This window comes from Hemiscyllium ocellatum, chromosome 32 (assembly GCF_020745735.1).
Source record: "Hemiscyllium ocellatum isolate sHemOce1 chromosome 32, sHemOce1.pat.X.cur, whole genome shotgun sequence".
NCBI lineage: Eukaryota > Metazoa > Chordata > Chondrichthyes > Orectolobiformes > Hemiscylliidae > Hemiscyllium > Hemiscyllium ocellatum.
The window spans coordinates 25160840-25187984 of NC_083432.1; the positions used below are offsets into that span (position 1 = coordinate 25160840).

Sequence of the window (27145 nt, forward strand, 5' to 3'; positions counted from 1 at the left end):
GGTGGAAAATTAAATGACATCCCTAACATCAAATATGGCAGAAATCATAAAAGACAAGTATTTGAAAGTACAATGTATATGATCCACCTAGGCATTCTTATAAGATCCCCGAAACAGATTAAGGCAGCATCCATTCTGCTGGTACCATATGGACTTGTGGGCAGAATCACTTCAATCTTAAGGAAGAGAGACCTATTGACAGATCCTTCTAAAACTCTCTGCAACAATACCTATCATATCAATGAAGCCTGTAACTAGTTGTTAACGTGCAATAAATTATATCTTGTTAGGTACGAGTGACTTTTCTGGTTGTACCAGGAAGTAGTTTTCCTCTACCATGCTCGACTAAGCAGGCCCTGTAGTTTCCTACACTTTCAAAGCAGCAACTGATACAATGTACTGAGCTGGCATGCTCTTTCAACACACACCATTAATGATGTCAATATTCAACCATTGACTTCGATCTCTGATTTCAAAAATTGACTGATTGATTGTACTGGACATATCAAAGCCAGTAGGATCTGACAACAGCCCGCTGAGCTGAAAATGTGCTGGAGACTAGCTAATTCTAATAGGTCAACAACACAAATATCTATTCAGCAAAATGGAAATTTGCCAGGGGTGTCCTGTCCTTAGACAAAGCCAAATAATTACTGTCTCATCATCCTGCTCTGATTCATCAACAAAATAATGGAAGGTGTCACTGATGCTGTCAAAGATCAATAAAATGTTCACTGATCCTTAGTTTACATTCAGCCAGGACCATTGTAAGTATAATAGGGTTGTAATTGAAGGGCATTTTAACTCTCCAGACATAGACTGGGACTGCCATAGTGTTAAGGGCTTGGCTGGAGAGGAATTTGTTATGTGTGTTTAAAAAATGTTTTTAATCAATATGTGGATGTACCTACTACAACAGGAGCAAAACTTGACTCTCTCTTGGGAAATAAAGCAGGGCAAATGAGCAAGGTGTCAGTGGGGGAGCACTTTGAGGCAAGTGATCATAATTCTATTAGTTTTTGAATAGTTATGGAAAATGATAGACTTAATCTAAAAGTTAAAGTTCTAAATTGGAGTAAGGTCAATTTTGATGACATTAGGCAGGAACTTTCAAAAGTTGAATGGGGAAGCTGTTCACTGGTAAAGGGACTGGAAAGTGGGAGGCCTTCAAATTGAGATAACAGAAGTCCAGAGACACTATCTTCCTGTTAGTGTGAAGGGCATGGCTAGTAACTGTAGGGAACGCTAGAAGACTAGAGAAAATGAGGCTCTGGTCAAGAAAACGAGGGAGGCATATCTGAGACATAGGAAAGTTAAAATACCCTCCAATTACTTGAAAAAGTTCAGTCAAGATTTACAAGGTCTTTGCTGAGATTGGAGTTTTAGAGCTATAGGGATTGAGTGAATCCCCTAAGAAGTGTAATGGTTGTAGGAATATGATTAACAGGGAAAGCAGGATGGCAGAAAGAGGACATGAGATAGCTTTGGCAAAAAGGGTAAAGGAGAATCAAAAGAGATTCTACAAATACATTAAGGACAAAAGAGTAACTAGAGAGAGAATAGGGCATCCTTAAAGACCAATGAGACTGTCTATGTGTGGAACCACAGGAGGTGGATGAGATGCTAGACAAATATTTTTGCATCAGTATTTATAGTGGAAAAGGACATGGAATCAAATAAACTTGGAGAAATAACCAATGATTTCTTGAAAATTGTCAATATTACAGAAGAGGAGGTGCTGAAGATCTTAAAACACAGAAAGCTAGATCAATCGCGGGACCTGATCAAGTGTATCCAAGAGCTTTGAGGGATGAGATCGCTGAGCCCATTGCTGAGATATTTGTATCATTGATAGCCATGGGTGAGGTGCTGGCAAACTGGAGGGTGGCTAATGTGGTGTCATTGTTTAAGAAGGTGATAGCAAAAGCCAGGGAACCATAGACCAGTGAGCCTATCAGTGATAGGTAAGTTGTTGAAAGGGATTCTGAGGGACAGGAAGTACATGCATTTGGAAAAGCAAGGTCTGATTAGGGATAGTCAGCATGGCTTTCTGCATAATAAATCATGTCTTACTAACTTGATTGAGATTTTTGAAAAGCTGACAAATAGTATTGATGAAGACAAAACGGTAGACATTGTCAATATGAACTTCAGCAAGACGTTCAATAAGATTCCACATGGTGGACTGGTTAGTAAGGTTAGTTCACATGGAATCCAGGGGGAGCTAGCCAATTGGACACAAAATTGGCTTAAAGATAGGAGACAGAGGATTATTTTTCAGTCTGGAGGTCTGTGACCAGTCATGTACTGCAAGGATTAGTGCTGGGTCCACTGCTTTTCATCATTTACATCAGTGATTTGGATGTGAATATAGTAGGTATGGTTAATAAGTTTGCAGATGACATCAAAATTGGCAGTGTAGTGGACAGTGAGGAAGGTTATCTTAGACTAAAATGGGACCTTGATCAAATGGGTCATTGGGTAGAGGAGTGGCAGATGGAGTTTAATTTCGATAACTGTGAGGTATTGCATTTTGGTAACGCAAGCCAGGGCAGGGCTTACACAGTTAATGGCTTTGAATAAAGAGACCTGGGGGTGCAGGTGCAGAGTTCCTTGAAAGTGGAGTGGCAGAGAGACAGATTGGTGAAGAAGGCATTTGGCATGCTTGCCTTCATTGGCTATAACATTGAGTGTAGGAGTTGGGATGTCATGTCGCAGTTGTACAGGACATTGGTGAGACCATTTTTAGAATACTGCATTTAATTCTGGTCTCCCTGCCATAGAAACGATGATGTTAAACTTGAAAAGGTTCAGTAAAGATTTTGCTGGGATTGGAGTTTTAGAGCTATCGGGAGAGGTTGAATAGGCAGGGGCTTTGTTCCAATCGAGCTTTGGAGGCTGAGGGGTGACCTTACAGAGGTTTAGAAAATCATGAGGGGCGTGGATAGGGTAAATAGCCAAGGTCTTTTTCCCAGGGTAGGGGAGCCAAAACTAGTGGGTTTATGTTTAAGGTGAGAGGAGAAAGATTTAAAAAGGATCTGATGGGCAACCTTTTCATGCAGAGGGTGGTGCAAGTGTGGAACAAGCCACCAAATAAAGTGGTAGTGGCGGGTACAATTACAACGTTTAAAATTAGATGAGGTTAGGATATTTGGTCGGCATGGTTGAGTTGGACCGAAGGGTCTGTCTCCATGCTGTATAATTCTATGGCTCCGTATGGCTCCAGATCCTAATACAGACTTGGCCCAACTGTGGACACAAGAGCTGAATTCTAAGAGCGAGGTGAGAGTGACACTTTTTGATACAGAGGTAGGATTTGACTGAGTGGGGCATCAAGAAGCCCTAATAAGGTTGAGGTCACTGAGATTAAACATACAAACTTTCCAGTGGTTGTAGTTGCACCTAGTGTCTGAAATGTTGGTTCTCCTGCTCCTCCGATGCTGCCTGGCCTGCTGTGCTTTTCCAGCACCACACCCTCGACTCTGATCTTCAGTGTCTGCAGTCCTCACTTTCTCCTTGCTGCACCTAGCACAAAGAGAAAAATGGTAACAATTGCCTCAGTCCCAAAATATTGCTTTAGGGGTTTCTCGGGATATGTTCTATATTAACCTGTTCAGAGATGTTACCTTGCGACTCTGGAGAAAGTGGGACTTGAAACTGTGCCTCCTGGATCAGAAGGAGAGACATTGCTGCTGCACTGCAAGAAACTCTCATTTCTCTGGATAATGCTGTTGGCCAAACTATCTTCAATTGCTTTATCAGTTACCTTCCTTCCATTGTAGGATCAGATGTGTGAATACTCATTGATGAGCAAACAGTACATGGTATTTTGTTCCATTTGCAGTTCTTCAGATAGATAGGAATTACATGCCCATTGCAGCACGAACTAACCAGCATTGCCATCGATGAATCTTTCAACGTTAACATCCTGGGAATCACATTGAAAAAAAACTTAACCACAATTAAAAATGGGAAATCAAAGCTGATCTTGCCAGTAATGCCTACATTTCATGAATTAATTAAAAGATACGTATTTGGGCAACCCATAGAAAATCACGTTACAGAAGGATTCATTTATTGCATTTACTCTGTTCTGGCTCTTTTCCAGAACAATGCAAACATAATCCTGCTCTCCTCCAGTCCTGTTTTTTTTCCTCTCTGTATTGTATAAGACAGAAGAATATATGAAATAGGACCAAGAATGGGATATCCCTATCATTTAATAAGACGGTTGCTGATCAATAGAGATTTTAATTCCACTTCCCTGTCTGACTTTTTATATGCTGTTAGATCCAAAATCCATTTAACATTGAATATATTCAATATCCCAGTCTCTGCTGTTCTTTGATGTAGACAGTTCCAAAGACTGACGGCATTCTGAGAAAAACACTCTTCCTCAACTCCACCTTAAATGGGAGATCCCTTATTTTGAAAATGTGCACTCATGATTTCATTTTCCACCTATCTTTGTATCAGCAACAAATTCCACTACAGTACAATCAGTTCCTTTATCTGCATCACTAATATAGTATAAATAGTTGATGCCCCCTAACTGGTACATTGGCACCTATCAGTTATAGTTTACTAAACTGAAAATAACCCATTTGTCCTGACACTCTGTATCCTGTTAGTAAATCCTCTAACCATGCTAATAAGTTATCCCCAACATCATGAGCTCTTTTCTTGAATCATAAACTTTTATGAGACACCCGATCAAGTGCCTTTTAGAAATCCATATGTTACTTGTGACAATGTGCTCCACTCTCTGAAGTTGTAGCTTGAGATTGGGTGCTTCCATTCAACAAACTCGTGGTAGGTCTGTGAAGTCAGGCAAGCTGTTAACTTTGGATAAATGAGTTAAAAATTAAAGGAAAATTAAAATTCATAAATATCAAACAAGATGTACAATTAAAACTAGTGAACATTAAGGTGAGTGCCTGAAATTTCTTGGAGTGCAAAGGTGTTTTCTCCCACAGACTACAATGCTTTTGGCAATTTATTCCTGTGAAGAGCTGGGTTAAGGTTTAGAATGGAAGAGTCGGAAAGAAGGATAAGTTAAAAAGCTAATTGAATGTTGGGTGAATGTAGCAGTTCCTGTGGGAGTGTGTGGCAATAAAAGTAAATGATTGAAAATGTTGGTAAATATGATGGATATTTTCAATGTTGCTTGACTTGCACTTTGGATGAATATTGTGGAAGCTGCACTTACTAACCGGTCCATTGTTTGGCCTTCTGATTCGGCAGTATGCCTTCCTGCCACAATATTGTCGCTGTGATTGGCCCAAAGGTCATATGTAGTCTCGACATATGGGCAGTAGACTTGCACCTGTAAAACTCCTAAAACTAGAGGAAGAAGCAACCTTTGGGAAATAACCTGGCCTATTCCAAAGACTGGGAGAGAGCCCATTGAAAGATTTGTACTGACTACTCTGGTAAAAGCCTGCAATACTGTGAGATAGTCTAACAGTTCAGAGATAACTCGTGAAACTTTCACAGGACCAGAACAGTAGGGATGGGAAAAGCTTGTGGATCAGAGATAGATAGTTACTTTGCTCAGTGGTTGCTGCAGGAAATACACCCAGCAGAGTCCTTAGATTGCAGAGTGATTAGAGTTGGCAGACAGGTGTTCACATCGTGGGACTTGTAAGGGAAGGGTAGTAATGGGTCGGCAGCGAAGGTAGAAGGTTGGTATTCAGAGTGCCTTCCTGATGCCAGGCTCTTCGATCTGGCACTGAGTGCTTTTGAATGAGGGGATGTCCAACTGCAATCCCCACCCTTGGGAGACCACAAGAAAACACACAAACTTGCAAATTGTGGAGACATGCCTGCCCCCTGCAGGGCTAATACTAGCATGGCAGGAAGAAATTCTGAGTTGGGCATTAATTAAAGGTTTTAATTGACGTTAAAATAGGAAGGATGTCTGGGACCTTGCTGACACAAATTTAATCTGGTTGGAAGTGATAGAGTCTCCACTGGTTCTTTAAATATATTCATTCATGGTGTGGTGGCATCACTGGCGGGGCCAGCATTTCTTGTCGATCCCTAATTATCCACAGGACAGCTAACAGTTAACCACATTGCTATGGGTCTGAAGTCACATGAAGACCAGACCAAGTAAGGATGGCAATTTCCTTCCCTAAAGTACATTATTGAACTAGATGGATTTTTCCAAAGATTCACAGTCATCATTAGACGATTAATTCCAGATTTTTATCAAATTCAAGTTCCACCATTTGCCATGATGGGATTCGAACTTGGGTCCCCAGTACATTAACTGGGTCTCTGCTGGATCAACAGTCCAGTGATAATATTAAGTTATCATCTCCCTTTCCACTCAATTAAATGACTCCCTTCTAAACTCACTATGGGCGAAGACATAAAACAGCAACCATTGTTTTTACAGCAGGGCCACCTGTCCTCTGTGCTGGATTTGAAAGGATGAAAGTTGAAAGTTTGAAGTTTACAAGTCAAGTTGAAGATAATGAAGTAATATGCTGATATACTTGCTCTCATAACATTTTTACTGAATAGAATAGACACTAAAATCAGAAAATTGCTTTGATCAAGTCATTTATTTTAAGCATTTGTTATATCCAACTGGTTTCATTCAACAATTCCCTTAATCACCCTTGATCACAATTATTTTAACGAACAAATTTAATATAATTATAAAACAGAAGTACCTACATTTATACAAAATTATGACTTGGCAACCTTATTTGATAAAAGATATTTATTTTCATAACTAATTTACTTTCATTTGCTTTACTTGGTTTCACTCTCATTTAACTAGATTTTTCAATTATTCCTGCAATGTCAAATAATTATTCTCTACATCCTTTCCAAACTCGTCAATATTAAAGTCTATGACTACATCAACCTCCTCAATGTTTGTTAATACTTTGAATATCTCATAATCAGTGTCAAAGGCAACATCTGTAGTATTGCTCTCTACATTTATAATGTTGCTGTCTGTTGAAATGTTAAATATTTCATGATAGACCTCTTCAGAAGTTCCTCTTTCTCATGACAGAATAAAATAATTTCTTGGTAACCCTACTCAATTTAGTTTTTCAAGAAATGTTTTGATTTTGGTGGCTCTCTTATGAGGGGCAATTGTGTTTTACCACAAATCAAAGGTGGCTCATTTCTCCACTTTGTTATGCCACACTATTCCTCTGATACTTCTGACCTTTTGGTAATATCATATTATAGATCTTAATCTAAGGGTTGGATATACTATGTTGCTTAAGGCACTGTCCATCCATTCCCTATCCCATCCTGAACAAAGTTATCAGTCAGGAGTCTACCTGTAAAAAAGATGGCTTCCTTGCAGCTATTTTCTGCTCAGTAGAATGCTACTGGGTGTTTACTGCCCGCACCACTGCACCACCCCTCCGACCATCACCTGTGGAGGAAGTCCCAACTAGAGCTCTGGATTTCCAAGAGTACTAGGTTGGAGTGGTGGTCACTTCAAGGATTACAGCCAACCTGGAAGAAGAAGAGGTTCTACAGAAGAGACTTCTTGGGTGTTGGTGGATCTGGTTGGAAATCCTCAACAAGATGGGTGAGGGGCGTAGGACAGAAAGGCTCAAAATACTGGGATGGTGGTGAGAGACAATGTCTTGGGGCAGTGGTGCGTCTGCTCTTGCAAGGAGGATTCTTTCGATGAGCGGACTCGGGGACTGTTGCCTCACAACGCCAGGGACCCGGGTTCCTTTCCCGCCTCGGGCGACTGTGTGGCGTTTTCACACTCTCCCTATGTCTGCGTGGGTTTCCTACAGATTCTCCAGTTTCTTCCCACAGTACCAAACGATGTGCAGGTTAGGTGGATTAGCCATGGGAAATGCAGGGTTACAGGGATAGGGTAGGGGCTTGGATCCGGGTGGAATGCATTTCGGAGGTTCTGTGTGAACATAATGAGACAAATGGCCTGTTGCCACACTGTCGGGAATTCTATGATTCTAGGACATCAGAAGAAAACTCCTCAATCCTTGCCCCATATCAGCCCACCCATTAGAAGCTGTTGTGCTATCTGTTTAGTGGACATAAATTAATAGTGTGGGCACGTTGGAGTCCCCCATAGAATGGGAGACAGGTCAAGAGTATGGTACAGTGGTAGCAGAGAGGCTACATGCTGTATTTTATGACTCCCCTTTCACCAAATTTAAGCACTGGAGGGGAAGACAAAATCAATCCCATAATTATGATGAAAATCATAGATGAAAGCTTCCTTAAAGGGTCTTGATCTCTTGCAGCATTGTTTTCTCATGCATTTGGAAGCTCTGTCAAATCCCTGCCCTTTCATTTTCCCAGGGTGATGTCTGCATCTTTACCAATTAATTATTTTCTGTAATATTGATATAAGTCTTTAAGATAATGAACGCCAATGGTAATTGTTTCCACCTGTGAAGAAGACCCCAAAATTACAAGCCACCAACATAAAATTGTCACAAATAAATGCAATGGTCAATTCAGGAGACATTTAACAAAATATTGGTTAAAAATATAGAATATGTCCCAAAGAGATTATTGAGGCAAATATAATGGTTGCATTTAAAGCCATGCTCGAAGCTCACAAAAGGCAGTATGAGCTTAGTATTAATTTGTTCAGTGATCAAATTGCATTCTGCTCTCACTCATTTGTATGTATCTTGGGCAATGTGAAGTTAGTTTTGTTTACATTACAGCTGTGCATTTTGAGAAATACTTCCTGATGTTGCTCAAATGACCTTCAATGATCTGGATTGCTGATAAAGTAAATGATTACTAATTAAAAGAAGAGCTATCTAGAAACTGAAGGCTGCAGCAGCAATAGCTCTACAATAGTTCTACTGTATAATGGTGTAGATGGAAGAAATTCTAGCATTTGGATGATATTGAAAACAACACGTCTTGAACTCTTTAAATGTAGCATCCAAACCCTGAATAAATAGCTCCCTTGGAATCACGCCAGAGTATCTGCTATTTTTATAATGTTTGATCTCTGAGTAATAGTTTCTTGGGATACTTTTGGTTACAGTCTTCCATTGACAACCAAGGTTAACGTCAATGATGATTGCAGGCATATTCTCTGCCATTAATGCAAGTTTCACACACCAAGAATTCAACTAATGTGGTACCAGCAGTACAAGTCTATCAAGAAATAATTTGCAATGACTTTTATGGTCTGTGTATTATAAGAACATAACTCATGCAGTGAAAAGATTGTGTAATGAAACAATCCAAAAATGCATCCACACTTAAGATTGAATTTAAATTTTAAAGAATGTAGTGTTTGGGTTTCTGCCTATGAGCTATGGAGAAATGAAAAAAAACACAGTTGAATTCAAGGCCACCTACACAAGAATGGGAGTAGTCCATTTAACTTCTGGTTGCCGTTCCCTCATTCAGTGAGATTAGGCCGATCTGTGACCTAACTCCATATAGTTATCTTTGTCCCTTATCCCTTAATACATTTGCTTGATTCCTATCTGTCACTGTCAGATTTAAAATTACTGATTCATTGAGCATCAGTTACTAATTGCAAGAAGAGAACTCCGATCTTCCACCACCCTTTGTGTTAAAAGCATCTCCTCAATTATTCCTGTGCGGCCAGGCCTGAATCCTAGACCTCCCCTCCTAAATAGTTTCTGATTATCTATCTTATTTGTTCCCCTTAATTTGCTGAAAATTGGATCAACTCATGCTTTAGCTTGCTGAATTCCAGAGAATACAATCCTGGTTTAGTATAACCTCTGCTGAGCATTCACCCCTTGGTAATTCCATTAAATCTATATCATTCTTCCTTCAAGACCCAAGTATCCCATATTACCCAGAACTGCTCCCAAGTATGGGGAAACCAGGGCTTTGTATAAGTGAACGATGTCTTCTACTCCCCTGTTATTCCAGTCTTTGAGAGACATGGGCCATCACAGTATTTCAACCTCTGTACAATGGTATAACTGAAGTTTGTATAGAGTTTAAGGCTCCTGAATTTGTGTAATTATACAATTAGTAAGAATACACATAAATCTGAAAATACCAATTTGTGAATGTTACATTCACAGCTCCAGTAAAGTGTTACAAATGAGCTGAATATTGTGGTCTAGAGCTATAATTATCGAATCAGTAAGACAGGAAACCAACCGTAATTAGGTAACCACAAAGGCAGAAGAATCCAATGAATAGCTTAGGACCAATTTTGTGAAGATAATTTAAACACAAACACATTTGTGGGAATGCTCCTGTATAAGTTCTGACAAGAAGATTTATTCAGTAGTCACGAGAAACTAGAACCGCAATACAGAAATACTAATGATGAAGAGTTAGCCGTGGTTTAATTAGTAGCACTTTTAAATGAGTCAAAAGCTCGTGGGTTCAAGTGCCATTCCAAGTTGTGAGTGCCACAGTTGGAGGTGACAGTCCAACACAGTGGTGCAAGTGTGTTTTGTCCTTGGAGGTATAGTCATTGATACAAAATGTTAAACTACATTCCTGTCTTTTCTCTCTGGTGGGTGGAGAAGCTATCATCTCCATGAATGCTGCATGACCTGCTAAGTTATTGCAGCATTTTCTGTTTCCAGTTCTGAATTCCATCATCTGCACCATTTTGTTGTCATATGTTTGCTTGTTATAGAATGTGCACATTATAGAAACTGCTCAGGATACAAAGATTTGCTCATGAATACACCTGGACACTAAAGAACCAGTTCATGATAGGACCAGTACATTTTCTTTCCATTCATTTCAGAGGAGTGCAAATTACGAGGGTTTAGTAATGGGCAAGCAGTCCCATAATTGGGATTTCCCATGTCTAGCAGGCAAAACAAATCCTGAATGATCATGTTTTATTATAGTCAAGTGACAGCAAATGGGGCTTCTGCGTTGAGGACGTGAGATCCTGTTGCACTATGATAGAAGTTTATCTTAATTATTAATTTGTGATATAATAACATATTCTAGTAGTTTAGATGAGTAACACACAATAAATAAAGAATATTCAGACTTTTCATTTGATTGAATTGTATTTTCAAATAATATAGAACTGAGTTAAAATTATTTACACTTCTTTAAATTGAAGCATGCAATTCTGGTCTTCCTTTCGGAAGGATGTTTGGAACTTGAAAAGGTTCAGAAAAGATTTACAAGGATGTTGCCAGGGTTGGAGGATTTGAGCTATAGGGAGAGGCTGAATAGGCTGGGCTGTTTTCCCTGGAGCGTTGGAGGCTGAGGGGTGACCTTAAAGAGGTTTATAAAATCATAAGGGGCATGGATAGGGTAGATACACATGTTTTTTTTCCTGGGCTGGGGGAATCCAGAACTAGAGGATATAGGTTTAGGGTGAGAAGGGAAAGATATAAAAGAGACCTAAGGAGCAACGTTTTCAAACAGAAGGTGGTGCATGTGTGGAATGGACTGCCAGAGGAAGTGGTGGAGGCTGGTACAATTGCAACAGTTAGGAGGCATCTGAATGGGTATATAAATAGGAAAAGTTTGGAAGGATATGGGCCGGGTGCTGGCAGGTGGGACTAGATTGGGTGGGACATTTGGTTGGCATGGATGAGTTGGACCGAAGAGTCTGTTTCCGTGCTGTACACCTCTATGACTCTACGACTCTATGTGATACTTGATACTTCTCCATTTGTTAAACTTTCAGGGCTACCCCAACCTTAAGAAAACATGAATAATTATGGAATTATGTTCTAATGTAAAACTTGTTATTAAAAAATCCATCTTATGAGCTTGAATTATCAGGAAATGTTATTTTTAATAAAAAATGTGGTTCCTTTTTTTTCCCTTTTATTCTTTCCTGGGATGAGAGCATTGCTGACAAATTACTGTTGAGTTGAGTGGCTGGCTGGGTCATTTCAGAGTGAAGTTAAGAATGACTCACAGCCTACAACCATGCTAGTCTGAAAACACCTGATTTCATCTGGTCTTCAAGTTAAGAAGATTTAGGCCTGGTTAATACTTGGATGAGGAATACCAGATGCAGTAGAAGGGCAGAGGTAGTGGCCCTAATCCTGGATTAGGAGGCCCAGGTTCAAGTCCCACCTGTTCCAGAGGTACGTAATGACGTTGCTGAACAAGTTGATTCGTAAAATTTATTTTTTTAAAAAAATGCATCACAGTTTTGCAGATCTTGGGTAACCTATAGACTGGAGCAGGTAAACATTGCAGATTACCCTTCCTAAAATAAATTAGTGAACGAGACAGGCTTGTACAACAGTCCACAAAAGTTTTGTGATCAGAGTTACTGAGGCTATTTATTGATTTATTAATTGAATGGAATTTAAAATTCTACCAGCTGCTGTAGTGGGATCTGAACCTGAATTCTCACAGGATTAGCCTGGGCCTCTGAATTACTAATAAAGAAACATTAAAGCTGAACCCTTTCAAATATTATTCTATGTGTATTCCCTTTGTAATCAGTAACTCCAGCCTCTGCTCTGCTTTATTTTCCTGTGATGATATTCCTACCTGGTACCTGCTTTTCCTTGTTTTAAAAATATGTCTCGATCATCTTTTCATGTAGTCTTATCATTTTCTTTCCAACAATATCCATTGCAAAAAGAAAACAGTTTATTTTAACAACCTTAACAAATACATTCACACCCCCTATTAAATTCCCGAAGAAAATCCACTCTTGATTTGGCTAGATGTAAAAAGACTTTTCAACATTGTTCAAGGGACACACACTTGCTTGTGGGATGCTGCTCATTATGCAAAGCACTTTTTCATCCCGAGACAGCATTGTTATTTGTTTCCTTTAATACTGTGGAAATCAGAAACCAATGATAAACTGTTTAATTTCTTTCTGTGTAGCCCTTAGAATCTGATGAGATGAGATGATCAGCGAAAGAGTCAAAATAAATTGCCTCTGCTCTATTCTATTTTACACGACTTCTGTGGTGCTATTTCAAATATGCTTTATCTGTCCAGTCCAATCAGGCCAAGTATGACCAGCAGTAACACAGTCACCCTGAGCAGCTGAGAGAAATTATATGATTTACTTATTAAAGCTACAACAAGGCAATTACTCAGTTAATTTCTAGTGTTTTGCTAATAATCGATAACCAACTTTTCACTCAAAACATTAGTACTTTGTATCGATATTACTACTTTTATTGAACTTTGTTTTCTAATGTTTTGAAGAACATTGGCCTTAATCATGGGTTAACAAATAATCCTTTGGAGACTGATTCAGACCAAATATTTTGGATAAGGCACATTATCTTATGCAAAGAGAATTGAAGAGATTATTATTATTTGCTAGTCTATGTTATACAAAGTGAAGGATTGAATTTTTCAGGGATTTTCCCAACACTCATTTGACCCATGATAAAAAAATCCGTGAAAACTCTGAAGAAATATTCTAAGCAGAAACACCATCATTTCCTGGGTATCTACAAATCAGCTGCTGAAATTGGGTTGAAAAACCACAAGAACTAATGTCAAGAAATTCAAAATCACCAGCTCTGTGCCCTCTAGAAAACAAAGACTTTGTGACTTGGTCGAGGTCTTAAACATAATGAAAGGGTTTGATAAGTTAAACATGTCAGAGGTAACACTTGTAAGTAAGAACCAAATTAGGGAGGCATAAATATAAGCGAGCCAATGATAAATCAGGGAATTCGGGAGAAATATCTTTATAAAGCAAGTAATTGGAATGTAGGCCATGAGCTATTCACTTTGTGGTTGTCATAAAACTGAGTAGCTTGGTAGGCCGCTTAAAATTCAATCATGTTGATGTGCTTCTGAAATCATATATAGCCAGACTAGAAGATGGTAGATGTCCTTCTGTTAAGGACATCAATGAAAAACATATATTTGTTTAAAATCCCAATTATTAAATCCTCAGGCAGCTGAGAAAATTTGGCATGACGGCGAATACCCTTGCCAACTTTTATAGGTGCGCCATCGAGAGTATTCTGTCTAGATGTATCACTACCTGGTATGGCAACTGTACCATTCAAGATCGGAGACGGTTACAGAGAGTGGTGAACTCAGCCCGGGCAATCATAAAGGCCAACCTCCCCTCTACAGAATCCAGCTACCAGGCCCGCTGTCAAGGAAAGGCCACCAGCATTCTCAAAGATCCATCCCACCCTGACAATGTTTTTCTACAATCTCTACCATCGGGGAGAAGGTGCAGAAACCTGATCAGCTGCACCAGCCAGTTTGGAAACAGTTTTACCCTACTGTTGTTAGAATACTGAATGGACTCCCAAACTCTTAACATTTGCCTGTACCTGTGTTTTTGTTTTTGCTGCCATTTACCTGTTATTTATTATCTATGCTACTTAACTCTGTGATCTGCCTGTATTGCTCACAAGACAAAGCTTTTCACAGTGCCTCAGTACACATGACAATAAATTCAATTCAATTTCACAATCATTATTATTGATATGTTTTTTTTGTTCCAGACTTACTGAAGTAACTGAATTTAAACTCTCCAATTGTTCTGGGGTTTGAACTCACATCATGTAAATATTAATCCCAGTCTCACTGATCCAGTAGCATAACCACTGCTTTACCACAAAACATAAATGAACACTGAAAACACAAAACCAAAAGAAAATGTTGGACGTCAGAAATAAAAACTAGAAATGGATCAAGAGTAGTACTTATGGCTGATGATTGTTCACTGTAACTAGATTAGATTCCCTACAGTATGGAAACAGGCCCTTCGGCTCAACCAGTCCACACTGACCCTCTGAAGAGTAAACCACCCAGACCCATTCCCCATGTTTACCCTGACAAATGTACCTCATGCTATCGGAAATTTAGCATAGCCAATTCACCTGACCTGCACATTTTTGGATTGTGGGAGGAGATCAGAGCACCTGGAGGAAACCCATGCAGATATGGGGAGAATGCGCAAACTCCTCACAGACAGTCGCCCAAGGCTGGAATCGAACCCGCGTTCCTGGCGCTGTGAGGCAGCAGTGCTAACCAGTGAGCCACCGTGTTGGATTGGCGGAGGCAGGGGGGAGGTGGTGGTGGTGTGGAGCATTTTCCAAGTGCCATTAAACATTTGTATGCAATAGGCTTGAGTAATTCAAAAAGCAAATGGTATGTTGGCCTTTTCCACAAGAGTACATGACTATGGAAGTAAAGATGCCTTGCTGTAATTATATGGAGCACTGGTGAGACTACTGTTGGGGAATTGTTTTGGTTTTAGTCCCTATCAAAGTAATAAGGTATTTTCTGTGGAGAGAGTGCAATGACATTCACCAGAATGAAATCTGGGGTGGTTAGACTATTTTATAAGGAGAGACTGAGGAGACTATTCCTCCAGAGTGACGTCATTGAAACTGAGAGAAACTTGCGCAGTGTGTGAGAGGGTTATTTGCCTCGCTAGTGACTCTAGAATCAAAGAACATAGTCTCAGAATAACATGTCGGTCATTCAGGACTGAGAAGAGAAGGAATTCCTTCACTGATAATCTTTGGAATTCGCTAAACCAGAGAGCTGTGGAAGTTCAATCATTGAACATGTTCAAGACAAATTGATAGGTTGCTGAATATTACTGACATTAAGAAATTTGGGGATGATGCAGGAAAGTAGCAAAGAGGTAGGTGATCAGTGGTGGCCCAATTCAAAGATAGAACAGTCTCACTGGGCAGAATGGCCAACTTGTGCTCCCATGTTTCTATGATGGGGTTAACTGAAAAAGACGAGTGGGGGGGGGGGGGGGGGTGGGAGGGGGAACTGCGCTCATGTTTCACAATGGTTGTGTCCCTGTCTTTGAGCCAGGAGACCTGGTTTCAGAAGTATGTAAGAATGTCTTGGAGCAGGTTGATTAGAAAATATCTCAAATAAAATGAGGAGACACATGGAGAGCATAAACCTCAACATGGACCCATTGGGCTGAATGGTCCATTTCTGAGCTGACAATAATTTGAGGAGATTTGCTGATTTACAATGAACAAGATGATAGACATTGTTAGTATAGCATTTACTTTGCAGTAATCATTTTCATTCTACAAATTTGTGTGAAATTAATACACTCTTGAATGTTAAGCCTTTTGTCTTCTTTTGTTCTGTCGCACTAATGACTGTGCTCCTACTGCTTTCAGGAGAAGGGGATTCTGTACTAACGACTTTTAACCCTATGAAAGAAAAATCTTCTCGTTTGCAATTCAAAACTGTGACTTCTTATTCATAAACTACATGTGTCCTTGTTCCAATCTCCCACACAAGAGGAAACATCCCCTCAGTATCCACCCCATTGCGTGAGGAAGGATTAGAAATCAATGTAGAGGAGGGAGGATGTAGTCAATCTGACAGGAAGAGAGTTAGCTTTGAAACAAACTTACCTCTAATGCATTCAGAGCAACCTGGAAGCCAATCCTGCTTTCAGCAGGAACTTTACCCACCAATTTGCCAGCTTTAATTAAAAATAGCCGCAAGCTGGTTATGGGTAGCATGTATATTTTGACTTTGTTATCCAAATCCTACCAAAACCAGACTAGTGAACATTTCCAAATCAGCCCCTTAGTACATGTATGGCTTTAAAAATAACTATACCATTATATAAGTTCAACAGTACTGGAGAGAAATGTTAATCCTGATTCAAATGTTTGAAATTAGCTCAAATATTAAAGGTTTTTTCTTCCTCGCAATCTGCACTGCCCCCAGTTTTACATCTAGAAATGAGTGAGTTAAATGTGTAGCAACATTGATTTGAGAAATCTGATGAATATTAATGAGCTTTTAGAGAATCATGTGGCAGTTGTTGAGGGAGGGAAGATTAAACAGTTCACATAACAGGGTGTCGGACTTAATTCAGAGTCGATGAAATAAGAAGCTGGATAAAGCGCAGCAGGTCAAGCAGCATCAGAACAGCAAGGGAGGTGATGTTTCATGCAGGACCCTTCTGTCAACTCTCCCGCTCCTGTGATCCTGCTTGACCTGCTGTGTTTTTTCCAGCTCCACATTTTATTGACTCTAACTTAGCAGCATCTCCAGTCCTTATTATCTCCAAGTCAGACTTAATTCAGCAACGTAACAGGTAGACAGTTTAGCACAGTCTCCATTTATTGAGGCTTTGTTGTCATGTTTAAATTAACTGGCGTCATCTTTGTTGTTGGTGAAAGCCAAGTACTAAACCCAGAGGCTGTACTAAAGTTTAAGCACCCGGCATATTGTCAGCTCAGAAATGGACCATTCAGCCCAATGGGTCCATGTTGAGGTTTATGCTCTCCATGTGTCTCCTCATTTTATTTAAGATATTTTCTAATCAACCTGCTCCAACACATTCTTACATACTTCTGGAACAGGTAGGACTTGAAATCAGGTCTGAGCTGAAAATGTGTTGCTGGTCAAAGCACAACAGGCCAGGCAGCATGAATAGAGATGCTGCCTGGCCTGCTGTGCTTTGACCAGCAACACATTTTCAGCTGTGATCCCCAGCATCTGCAGACCTCATTTTTTACTTGAAATCAGGTCTCCTGGCTCAAAGATAGGGACACAACCATCAAACAGTTCACTGCACCTTGCGTACCAGCGCTCTTAAAAAGCTGAATAGCACTTTACCCAAAGGCATTGTAAATAGATAAGTCATTAACAGCTTAAAAGCCTGAGCATAGTCCTCCACAGTTTGTTTTATTTTCCTTTCTGGAAATAAAAAAAACAACAGTCTCAACATTTAGGTATTTCAATGCAGACCTCAAATTATCAAGAAATCTGAGGTAATGACATGATGGTAATGATCTGTAATTGGTGTACTCAGTGTGGAAAACGTAATCCAAATTGAGACATTGTTCCACATGCTTATGTTGTACAAGGCTGGAAGCCAGTGTCAATTTATGTAAAATGTGTAATACAGTACTTTATCAACTTGTAGGTGTGGATCTTTGAAGTGAACAGCAGTGATGAGTCAAATACCTTCGTATTTATTAAGTGCAGGTAACCAGCAGAAATGGGCTTTGTCTGGTATGTCTGGCAATATTTACAAATTTAACAGATAATTATACAAGTATACAAAGATTCAGCAGACAGAATTCTGAGGAAGATACAAATTATCACATTCATCTTTCTCTATCCTCCGTCAGCCTGGCAACCCTCTGATAAACTCTAACATTCCAGTATTGGACTCTGCAATGCTGACCTCAGTCAGCCAGAGATTAACTGTTTCTGATCCTGGATCCTAAGCTTTGGAAATGCCTTCCTAAAATTTTTTTAAAGAGGGTGTGATGGGCTGAACAAGCCTTTTTTTCTGCACCATAACAATTCTGGAATTCTATAAACAAAATATTCATTCAGTTCCAAAGAAGTTGATGATGTATTCTGCATGGGAACAAAATGATAAAAGAGGTCAATACAAGTGTCAAGTAGTGAAGAATTAACTGCATTCACTGGTCTGAATTGCTCATTTTTATCATTTATTTTTCTCTCAGGTTTTTACCAGATATGGGAAGTGCTACATGTTTAACTCAGGAAGTGATGACAAGCCTCTACTGACCACCGTGCAGGGGGGCACTGGCAATGGCCTTGAGATCATGTTGGACATTCAGCAGGATGACTATTTGCCAGTCTGGGGTGAAGCTGGTAAGAACTCTTTCCTCCTATTCTAGCAGAATTGTAGGATTGGGAGGAAAGTTACAGCCAGAAATTATGTAAAATGAGAATTTTATATTTACAGAAGTGTTGAGCATGTCCTTTTATTATTTTTGTGACTTCAATAGCTCCATTTCTAAATCTGTATGAATTCTCAAAACCTGAGTTCATTTATAAATGAACCAAAAATTTCTTTAACATGAAGTAGTGAGTGATATAGCCAAGAAAAATTAAATTACAAAACACCTCCTCCCACTGTTGTAATCTGTGATTTCAATAGGTTTGTTGCTATTGGTTATTGGCATCCAAGAAAAAAAAGCTAAGTAGTTCCTCATTTGATTATAGTTGCACTGAACATTTAAGATTTTAAAAAAATGGATTTAGCAGACACAGAAATTTATCTACACTGTTCTTCCTTGACTAGTTTCTAGATATGACATTTTAAATCTCAACAATTCAAAAACATTATGTTACATATCATATTCAATGATCTATTTTTTTACACATGATATAAGTGCTGATTTTTTTTAACATTGTGTTAATTTACATTATGCATTGCTAGAATCAGCAAGTGGAGTTAAAGCAGACACTCACAACAATGAGACAAAACATCTGTTCTGTTCCAGATGAGTTGCCTGTTAAGTTCTTCCTGACTGCAGGTTGACAAGTCTGAGACTAATATAAATTGCAGGTGACAATGCAATTGGCTGGGGTTTTTGTATGTAATGACATGCATCCTTGCCACTGCCAAGGATTGCTTTTCTTCAGTGCTGATAAATTATCCTTGTTCTAATGTAGGATGAGAAGTAGAGTTGTTAGTTGTTTTATTCCACACTCAGAGAGCATGTGGACAAGCAACCTGATCTTGGGTCAAATACCCAGTTTAACCTCGGGCACCAGGTTTGATTGCTTGCTGTTTTGTAGACCTTTTAAAACAGAGAAAGGGTGCAGAGATTGGTCAGAGTTGTCTGTGATGGACAGCTGGAGGTCAGCATTCTCCTCTTATAGATTTATATTAGCCACAGTCAATCTTCAGTGAGCCATCATTCTGTGGACCTCTTCAAGCAACAGTCAGAGTATTTGTTCCTGTTTCAAAAATCAGTTTCAACTTAGCCAGGGAATTCTTGCACGAATGGCAAGAAATCTGATTTTTAAGGTCCATGATTATCAATAAAAATGCATTGAGTTTTTGTTATTTTTTTCGAGTCAAGGTGTATTAAAGAAAATTAACAATGTATTTTATATGGGTTCAATAGAATTCTTTTAGTGTGAAAGCAGGCCATTCAGCCCATTGAGTCCAAACTCCAAAGAGCATTCCACCCAGACCCATCCCTATCCTTGCATTTCCCATTAGCTAATTCACCTAGCCTTCAGATCCCTGGACACTACGGGCCAAATTAGCATGGATAATCCATCTTTGGACAGTGGGAGAAAACCAGAGCACCCAGAGGAAACCCACACAGACACGGGGTGAATGTGAAACTCTACACAGGCAGTTGCCCAAGAGTGGAATCAAACTAGAGTCCCTGTCGCTGTGAGATAGCAGTGCTGCCCACTGCGCCACTGTGCCATGCACATTTGTTGATCCACTTATGTGTACAAAGCCTGCATTTCAATTTGGCAAGAGCATAATGTATTCAAGTAACAGTCAATCTCACATGTAAATTGACTCTAACATCATATATGTACTAGCTTCAGGAGAGAAGTTTATGGAAACAGTCCAGTGAGTCTTGTGGTGATGATTTATAATATATTATTTAACAACTTGATTCCTATCGTGGAAGTAAATAGGTTTTTGATTTTCAGTTTTGTGAAAGTGACTTTTTTTGAAAAGGGTCAGAAACTCTTTTTTTTAACAGTGTTTCTAAACAGCACTTCCCAAAAAGTGTACGTGATATGATGATTGCTGAAAATGTGTTGCTGGAAAAGTGCAGAAGGTCAGGCAGCATCCAAGGAACTGGAAATTCGACGCTTCGGGCATAAGCCCTTCATCAGGAATCTGATGAAGGGCTTAAGCCCGAAACGTCGAATTTCCTGTTCCTTGGATGCTGCCTAACCTGCTGCGCTTTTCCAGCAACACATTTTCAGCTCTGATACTCCAGCATCTGCAGACCTCACTTTCTCCTAGTGATATGATGATTGTCAGGATTAGAGTGGTGCTGGAAATGCACAGCAGGTTAGGCAGCTGTGGAGCAGAAAAATCAATGTTTCAGGCAAGAGCCCTTCCTGCTGAAGTGGAATCCCAGGTATTCCAGGTCAGCTGGAATTGCAACATACTTTTTTCACAATTCCTCTTTAATCACAGGTGAGAAATCCAAGGAGGTAGCCTTAGAAGCATATCACTGCTGAATTCAGAACCATGGCCAGCAACCAGTATCAATGTCATTAGCAGAACCTCCAATGCTGAAAATGTGTTGCTGGAAAAGCGCAGCAGGTCAGGCAGTATCCAAGGAGCAGGACAATCGACGTTTCGGGCATGAGCCTTTCTTCAGGCTCATTCCTGAAGAAGGGCTCATGCCCAAAACGTCGATTCTCCTGCTCCTTGGATGCTGCCTGACCTGCTGTGCTTTTCCAGCAACACATTTTCAGCTCTGATCTCCAGCATCTGCAATCCTCACTTTCTCCCAGAACCTGTGTAAAAGTCAATTCTCCATTTTGTTGCAAATTTAGTCTCAAAAATTTGGCTTTTACATGAGTATATACAGGACAAAGGTGAGGACTGCAAATGCTGGAAACCAGAGTTTAGGTCAGAGTGGTGCTGGAAAAGCACAGCAGGTCAGGCAACATCCGAGGAGCAGGAAAATTGATGTTTCGGGCAAAAGCCCTTCATCAGGAATGCATGACTATATTCAGTTATCATTTGAAAGAAACTTGATACATTCCAGGAGCCAGTGTACAAGTTAAAATGATTCTTGTAATTTAATCCCTAAATTCATATCAATGATCTCGGCAGAATCTAGTCAGAAAAGAATGCAACCAGATTGTCAGAGATGGAAAGTTACTTGCAGCAGTAGCAGGTGGTGCTGAACCAAGAAAATATCTGATGTGAAAGGTGAAAATAACAGAATAAGCCCCAGTCCTAACAACAATTGGATATTCAATCAGATTCTTTAGTTTAAAGAGACAATCTAACATAACATTGTTTTGTTTAATACTGAATCCACATGATCTGTTTTTTTAAAAAATGACCCTTATCTCCTGATACATGTTAGTATGTATTTGTGTAGTCTAATCTTATTCTCAGATTAAATAACTTACTTGTATTTGATTTTTGTCAGCATTTACAAAACCTTCTGTCATATTTTCTTAGATATAAGTAGCAGTTTTATTATAGATACACAAAAGAGAATGTGGTTGTAATTTATATAGTTTTTCTGATGCTAACCTACCACATAGGTTAAAAATTAATAGTCAACTGGTTTGGCTGTCTGTAGTATACCTTCCGTAGGAATCACACCCTCAGGTGCTGCTTGAATCTGGAGCTTCTCTTGGAATCTAGATGTTACTCATGTGCCAAGGGATCTCCCTGCTTTGACATTATCAGCCCATGAAAGATAGATCATTTCTCCTTGTCTGGAAACAGGGACTAATTTGCATTTCATTATGCTAATTATATATCACAGCATCCCTCAGCATGTTTAGTCTGATTTTTATTCAGATAATGAACTATAACTGTACTATAGTTGTTCAGTACTATTATTATTGCAGTCAATAATCTTCTTCCTATGGTAGAGATATAAGTTCATGGTGCCATAATATCAACAAATAATCATGGAAGAAAGCTATTCAACTCAACATGCCTGGGCCAGCTCTTTAGGACAACTGCTTATTAAACCCCTTCTGCCATTTTCCATGACCCAGTGTTTTCTTTTATTTTCAAACATTTATCAAATTTTGTCACACTCAAGTCTCAACTGATACTGAGTCCACCAGTCATGCCTTTATTATCTGTTTGAACACAATTTGGGTTGGTCACTGACATTCTAAATTCCATAAACTTGAGGTCATCCAAATCTCTGTGCCTTAATTGGTCCCATTCCACTATCACTCTGTGCTCTTGATTGTGAACAGTTGTGAGTTGAACACTCAGCCTTGCAATATCCTGGATCCATTTATTCCACCTCACTGCCTTCCATCCATTAATGAATTGTTAATCCACACTAATATATTACCACCAAACCCATGCTCTATAATTTCATTTGCTGAATCCACTTGTGTCGGACTTTATCAAAAGCCTTCTGAAAGTCCAAATGTACCAAATCTGCTGGTTCTCTTTTATCTTTACAATGAGAAGCATCCTCAAAACATGGTGAGAGATTTGAGTACTCTAAGGTGCACAGAGAGCTGGGTGTTCTTGTGCATGAATCACAAAAGATTAGTGTGCAGATACGTAAATAATCAGGAAATCTAATAGAATGCAATGGTTTATTATGAACAGAATGGAATGCAAGAGTAGTGAGATAATGGTTCAGGCCTACAGGGCACTGGGGAGACTGTCTAGAATACTGTGTATAGTACTGGTCACTGTACCCACCCACAGAGGGATGTTAATGTGTTGGAAGCAGTTCAGAGATGGTTTACTAGATTAATACCTGAAATGAGCAGATTGCCTTGTGAGGAAAGGTTAGATATGCGAGCTGTATCTTCTGAAGTTTAGAAGAGTCTAAGGTGACTTAAGTGAAGTGTATAAGATCTTGAGGAAACTTGATCCAGTGAATGTTGAAATAATATTTCCCCTTGTGCAAAAATCTAGAACTCGGGGTCCTTGTTTAAAAATCAGGGGTGCCCAGTTAAAGCAGAGATAAGGATTTTTTTTTCTCTCAGATGGCTGAGAGTCTTTGGAATTCACGTCCTCAAAAGGCAGTGAATGCAAATTCTTTCAATGTTTTTAAGGAAGAGGTAGACAGATTCTTGATTATGAAAGGGATGAAAGATTATTTGGGGTATAAAAATGTAGAATTCAGGTTGAGATAAGCCATGAACTTATTGAATGGTGAAGCAGACACAAAGTGGCCCTACTTCTATTTGTATGTTTGTAAAATCTTTAGTAAGTTATATTGAAAACCAACCTAATTAAAGGAGACCATTCATTCCTTGGCTCAATGGCTGATTTTTGTGAATGGAATTTCCTCCCACTCCTGAGATGCTATGCCTTGACTGTACAGACATTGGTTCAAACATTCTGATGGGATCACAATTGTAGCAACAGCATAGAATGGAGTTCCTTGTCAGCATCATATGGAAATTCTAATGCACGTAACTCCATTGGAGTTTGAAATTTTGGAGGAACAATTACCCAGCTTCTAGGGTGGCACTTTGGCTCGGGGGTCAGCACTGCTGCCTCACAGCCTCAGGAATGCGGGTTTGATTCCAGCCTTGGGCAACTGTCCATGTGGAGTTTGCACGTTCTCCCTGTGTCTGCATGGGTTTCCTCCAGGGATGCTCCAGTTTACTCCCAAAATTCAAAGATGTGTAGGTGAGGTGAATTGGCTATGCAAAGTTGCTTATTGTGTTCAGGGATGTGTAGGTTAGATGCATTAGTCAGGGGTAAATACTGGACAATAGGGGAGGTGAATGGGTCTGGGTGGGCTAGTCTTTGGAGGGTTGGTGTGGAACTTTTGGACCAAAGGCCCTGTTTCTAAATTGTAGGGATTCTATGAACCACCCCCTTCCCCACAAAGAAATGTAGAATCGATTTCAGAGGATCCCAACTCTCAAGTTTAGTTGTTAGCCAGAAATATTTAGAGCTTTAGACACCTATCCTAACTCCTGGGTAACTATGAAAATGAGCTCCCAAATCAGCATTAATTCCCTTAACTACACCTCCTGACAACCTCTGGCCAGAAACCCAAAACCTCAGACTCATGCACAGCATGACTCATCACTAACACTGCTCCCTCCCCTTGATGCGATGAGAGATTGCTGGATCTGTCTCCACTGCCTCAACATAGAAGGCTCCTTGCCAAGTAATTCAAGGACAGAACCAATTAAAATGCAAGTTTCTTTGCTCCAGTCCCATAGAAGGCTGACGCTTGTCCAGAAATGGACTAAGTGTTAATTTCATTGAGTTTCTTGAAGGGGTTCTTTTTGTAAGATATGGCAAATTCCCTTGAGCAGTCACCCCAAACATGCCTCATTAACTACTTCCTGTGCCCCTATGGTATCACCCTTGGCCAATTCTGAACTAGTTCTCCCATTCACTGCAGGTGGAGGTCCTTAGCACCGTTGGGATATTTTCAGGATAAAACAGCATCTCCGGCAGCGGCACCATCTTAGAATTCTAGCTAAACGCCTGGTCAAGTGTTGGTAGTTCAGAGTTGATGAAGGGCTTATGCTCGAAACGTCGAATTCCCTATTCCTGAGATGCTGCCTAACCTGCTGTGCTTTAACCAGCAACACATTTTTAGCTGTGATCTCCAGCATCTGCAGACCTCATTTTTTACTCACAGTTCAGAGTTGTCCTTCACCATCATACACATCTTGCAGTAGCACAGCAGACACAAAACAGATCTTCTTACAGCACTTTTTCCCACCCATCACCTCAATCTACTGCTACAGCTCTCATCCTGACACCACCCCCCAGAGTCCTACACTATAGTTCAGTCCACCATCATGATACACACTCCCTCCGTCAAGGCCACAGTAGCGTTAACTGCCTGTAACATGTCCTTCCATGCATTACCGCTCCCCCACCTTATATATCCAAGTTTCCCCCTTTTCCATTCTTGTTCCCTCTGCATTCCAGGTTTCTGCTTCCAGTTCCCAGTGTTAGCGCTACCTCTCCCACCTCCTATACCAGTTGAGCTGGAGTCAACAGGCACTGGCTGTGATTTACATGTCAGGAATTCTTGGCATATAGCTCATATTAAGAGATAAGATTAAGTAATAATGAGGATGGTAATGACTGATAATCCTTGTCAATCACCATCTCACTGCTCATTAGCGAGAATTTCATCTCAACACCCAGGTATTTTTGGTTTTGATTTCGTGAAGGGCCTCATTAATTATTTCACTAATTTTTCCCAAATTTCTTGCCTTAACCCATATTGTTGGGTTTAGAAAGATTTCTCCCAGAGTTTCTGATCCTGACCCTGATCAGAAATCTGGGCTGTGAATATGTCGCAATCTTTGTGCGAGGGCAGCAAGTTCTAGCCTCCACGGTACTAACTCAGGCGTCTGAGATAGATCATTTCTAAAAGTGGCAGGAGACGTTTCTTCCGGGAGAGTGCAGACAGCAGAGTTTTGTGAAAATCTGTTTTGATAGACCACATTAGCTGACTAATGCTGAAAAATTGTTGACAATAAATTCTGCACACTGTCAGATTTTACATTACATGTGTAAATACTTAATCATTTCACACAAGTGAAAGCATGAATTACAACTCAAAATTAATTTGAGTGCATGATGCCAATTTTGAAGGTGAGATCTCTACCTCGGTTGCAGGTTTTATTTTAAGGCAATGAGAAATGCTATTATTAAAGATCACCAAAGAAGTTTGTGCTCAAATTCATTTGAATTAGGTTAGGGATGAAATATTGTGGAATTTGAGGGGGTTTTGTCCCCCAGTGGTAAACTCTCTGAGCTCCCACAATGCCTCTTCTCAGGAAGGCCGACTCCATCTTGTTTTACTCAGACACTTAAGAGGCTGACAGCAAACCAAGGATTCCAGGAAAAGAAAGTCAGCCTGCCAAATCCTGCCGACCACACAGCAGTGGCTCCTGCCCATATCTACTCAAAGCCTGGCATTACTGCTAAATCTCAGTCGAAGTGCGTTATGATGGGACAGGGGTGTTGAAGAGTAGGAGGGGGATGTACATTAGGATGAGGGTCAGAGCAATGACAACTGGCCGGCTCACAATGGCCTCCTCTTAACATTGGGACCCTCAATGAATTACTGAGAGCCTATGGGTGAGGAGGACTCTGAGAGCATGCCCTTACTTGTCATGCTGTCTGCATGGTGAACTACCCCCACCTTGCCTGCTGCTGCATTAATGCCAGCAGTGGTAGAATGAAACCCTTAAATGGGAATTCATTGCCACAACCAGCCACCCACCCAGCTGACAAAACATGCCTCCACCATTAGCTTCAGCCTGGACAGGGGCACTAGATTCTGTTTGAGGTTTCTAATGGAATGCAGTCTCCTTAATGGAGCTTTTCTCTTTCCACCACCGTACTAGAAATAAAAGTAACATTTGAGCAAACAGAATTTTGTGGAACTTCCAAAACTGGCAGTTGACTATTATGAAAGGCCTACGAAATAAAAAGCAATATATCTATATTTATTAACATTTTTAATAAGGAACACCAACTGTATCTCACTGGGATATTAAAATCTTTGAGACTTTCTGCCAGATATTATTCCTGCTGTCACAGTTTAATTACATTTGTGACATCGGGCAATGCTTGCATTAAAAATTTACAATGCATGGCACTACTCCTTAGTTTACTTACCTTTGCTGGTGCTGAGGCACTATGTACATGCTTACTGGCTACAGTGACTTGGCAACCACCACCAGCACCAAATAGAGCAATGTCTGACAACAGCACATTGGCACTTTGTGGCAACATTTGCTTCTCATGGATTGGTCACTTTAGCTG

The 27145-nt window shown here is 40.0% G+C and overlaps 1 protein-coding gene across 1 annotated transcript in view; it reads left to right on the forward strand.

The window, feature by feature from the left end:
* asic2 (acid-sensing (proton-gated) ion channel 2) overlaps window positions 1-27145 on the forward strand; it is a 1251959-nt gene that overhangs the window by 1064213 nt on the left and 160601 nt on the right. The window contains exon 2 of the mRNA XM_060848556.1: window positions 18387-18537. Within this exon, the coding sequence (XP_060704539.1) occupies window positions 18387-18537 (151 nt within the window). The remainder of the gene's footprint in view (window positions 1-18386; window positions 18538-27145) is intronic.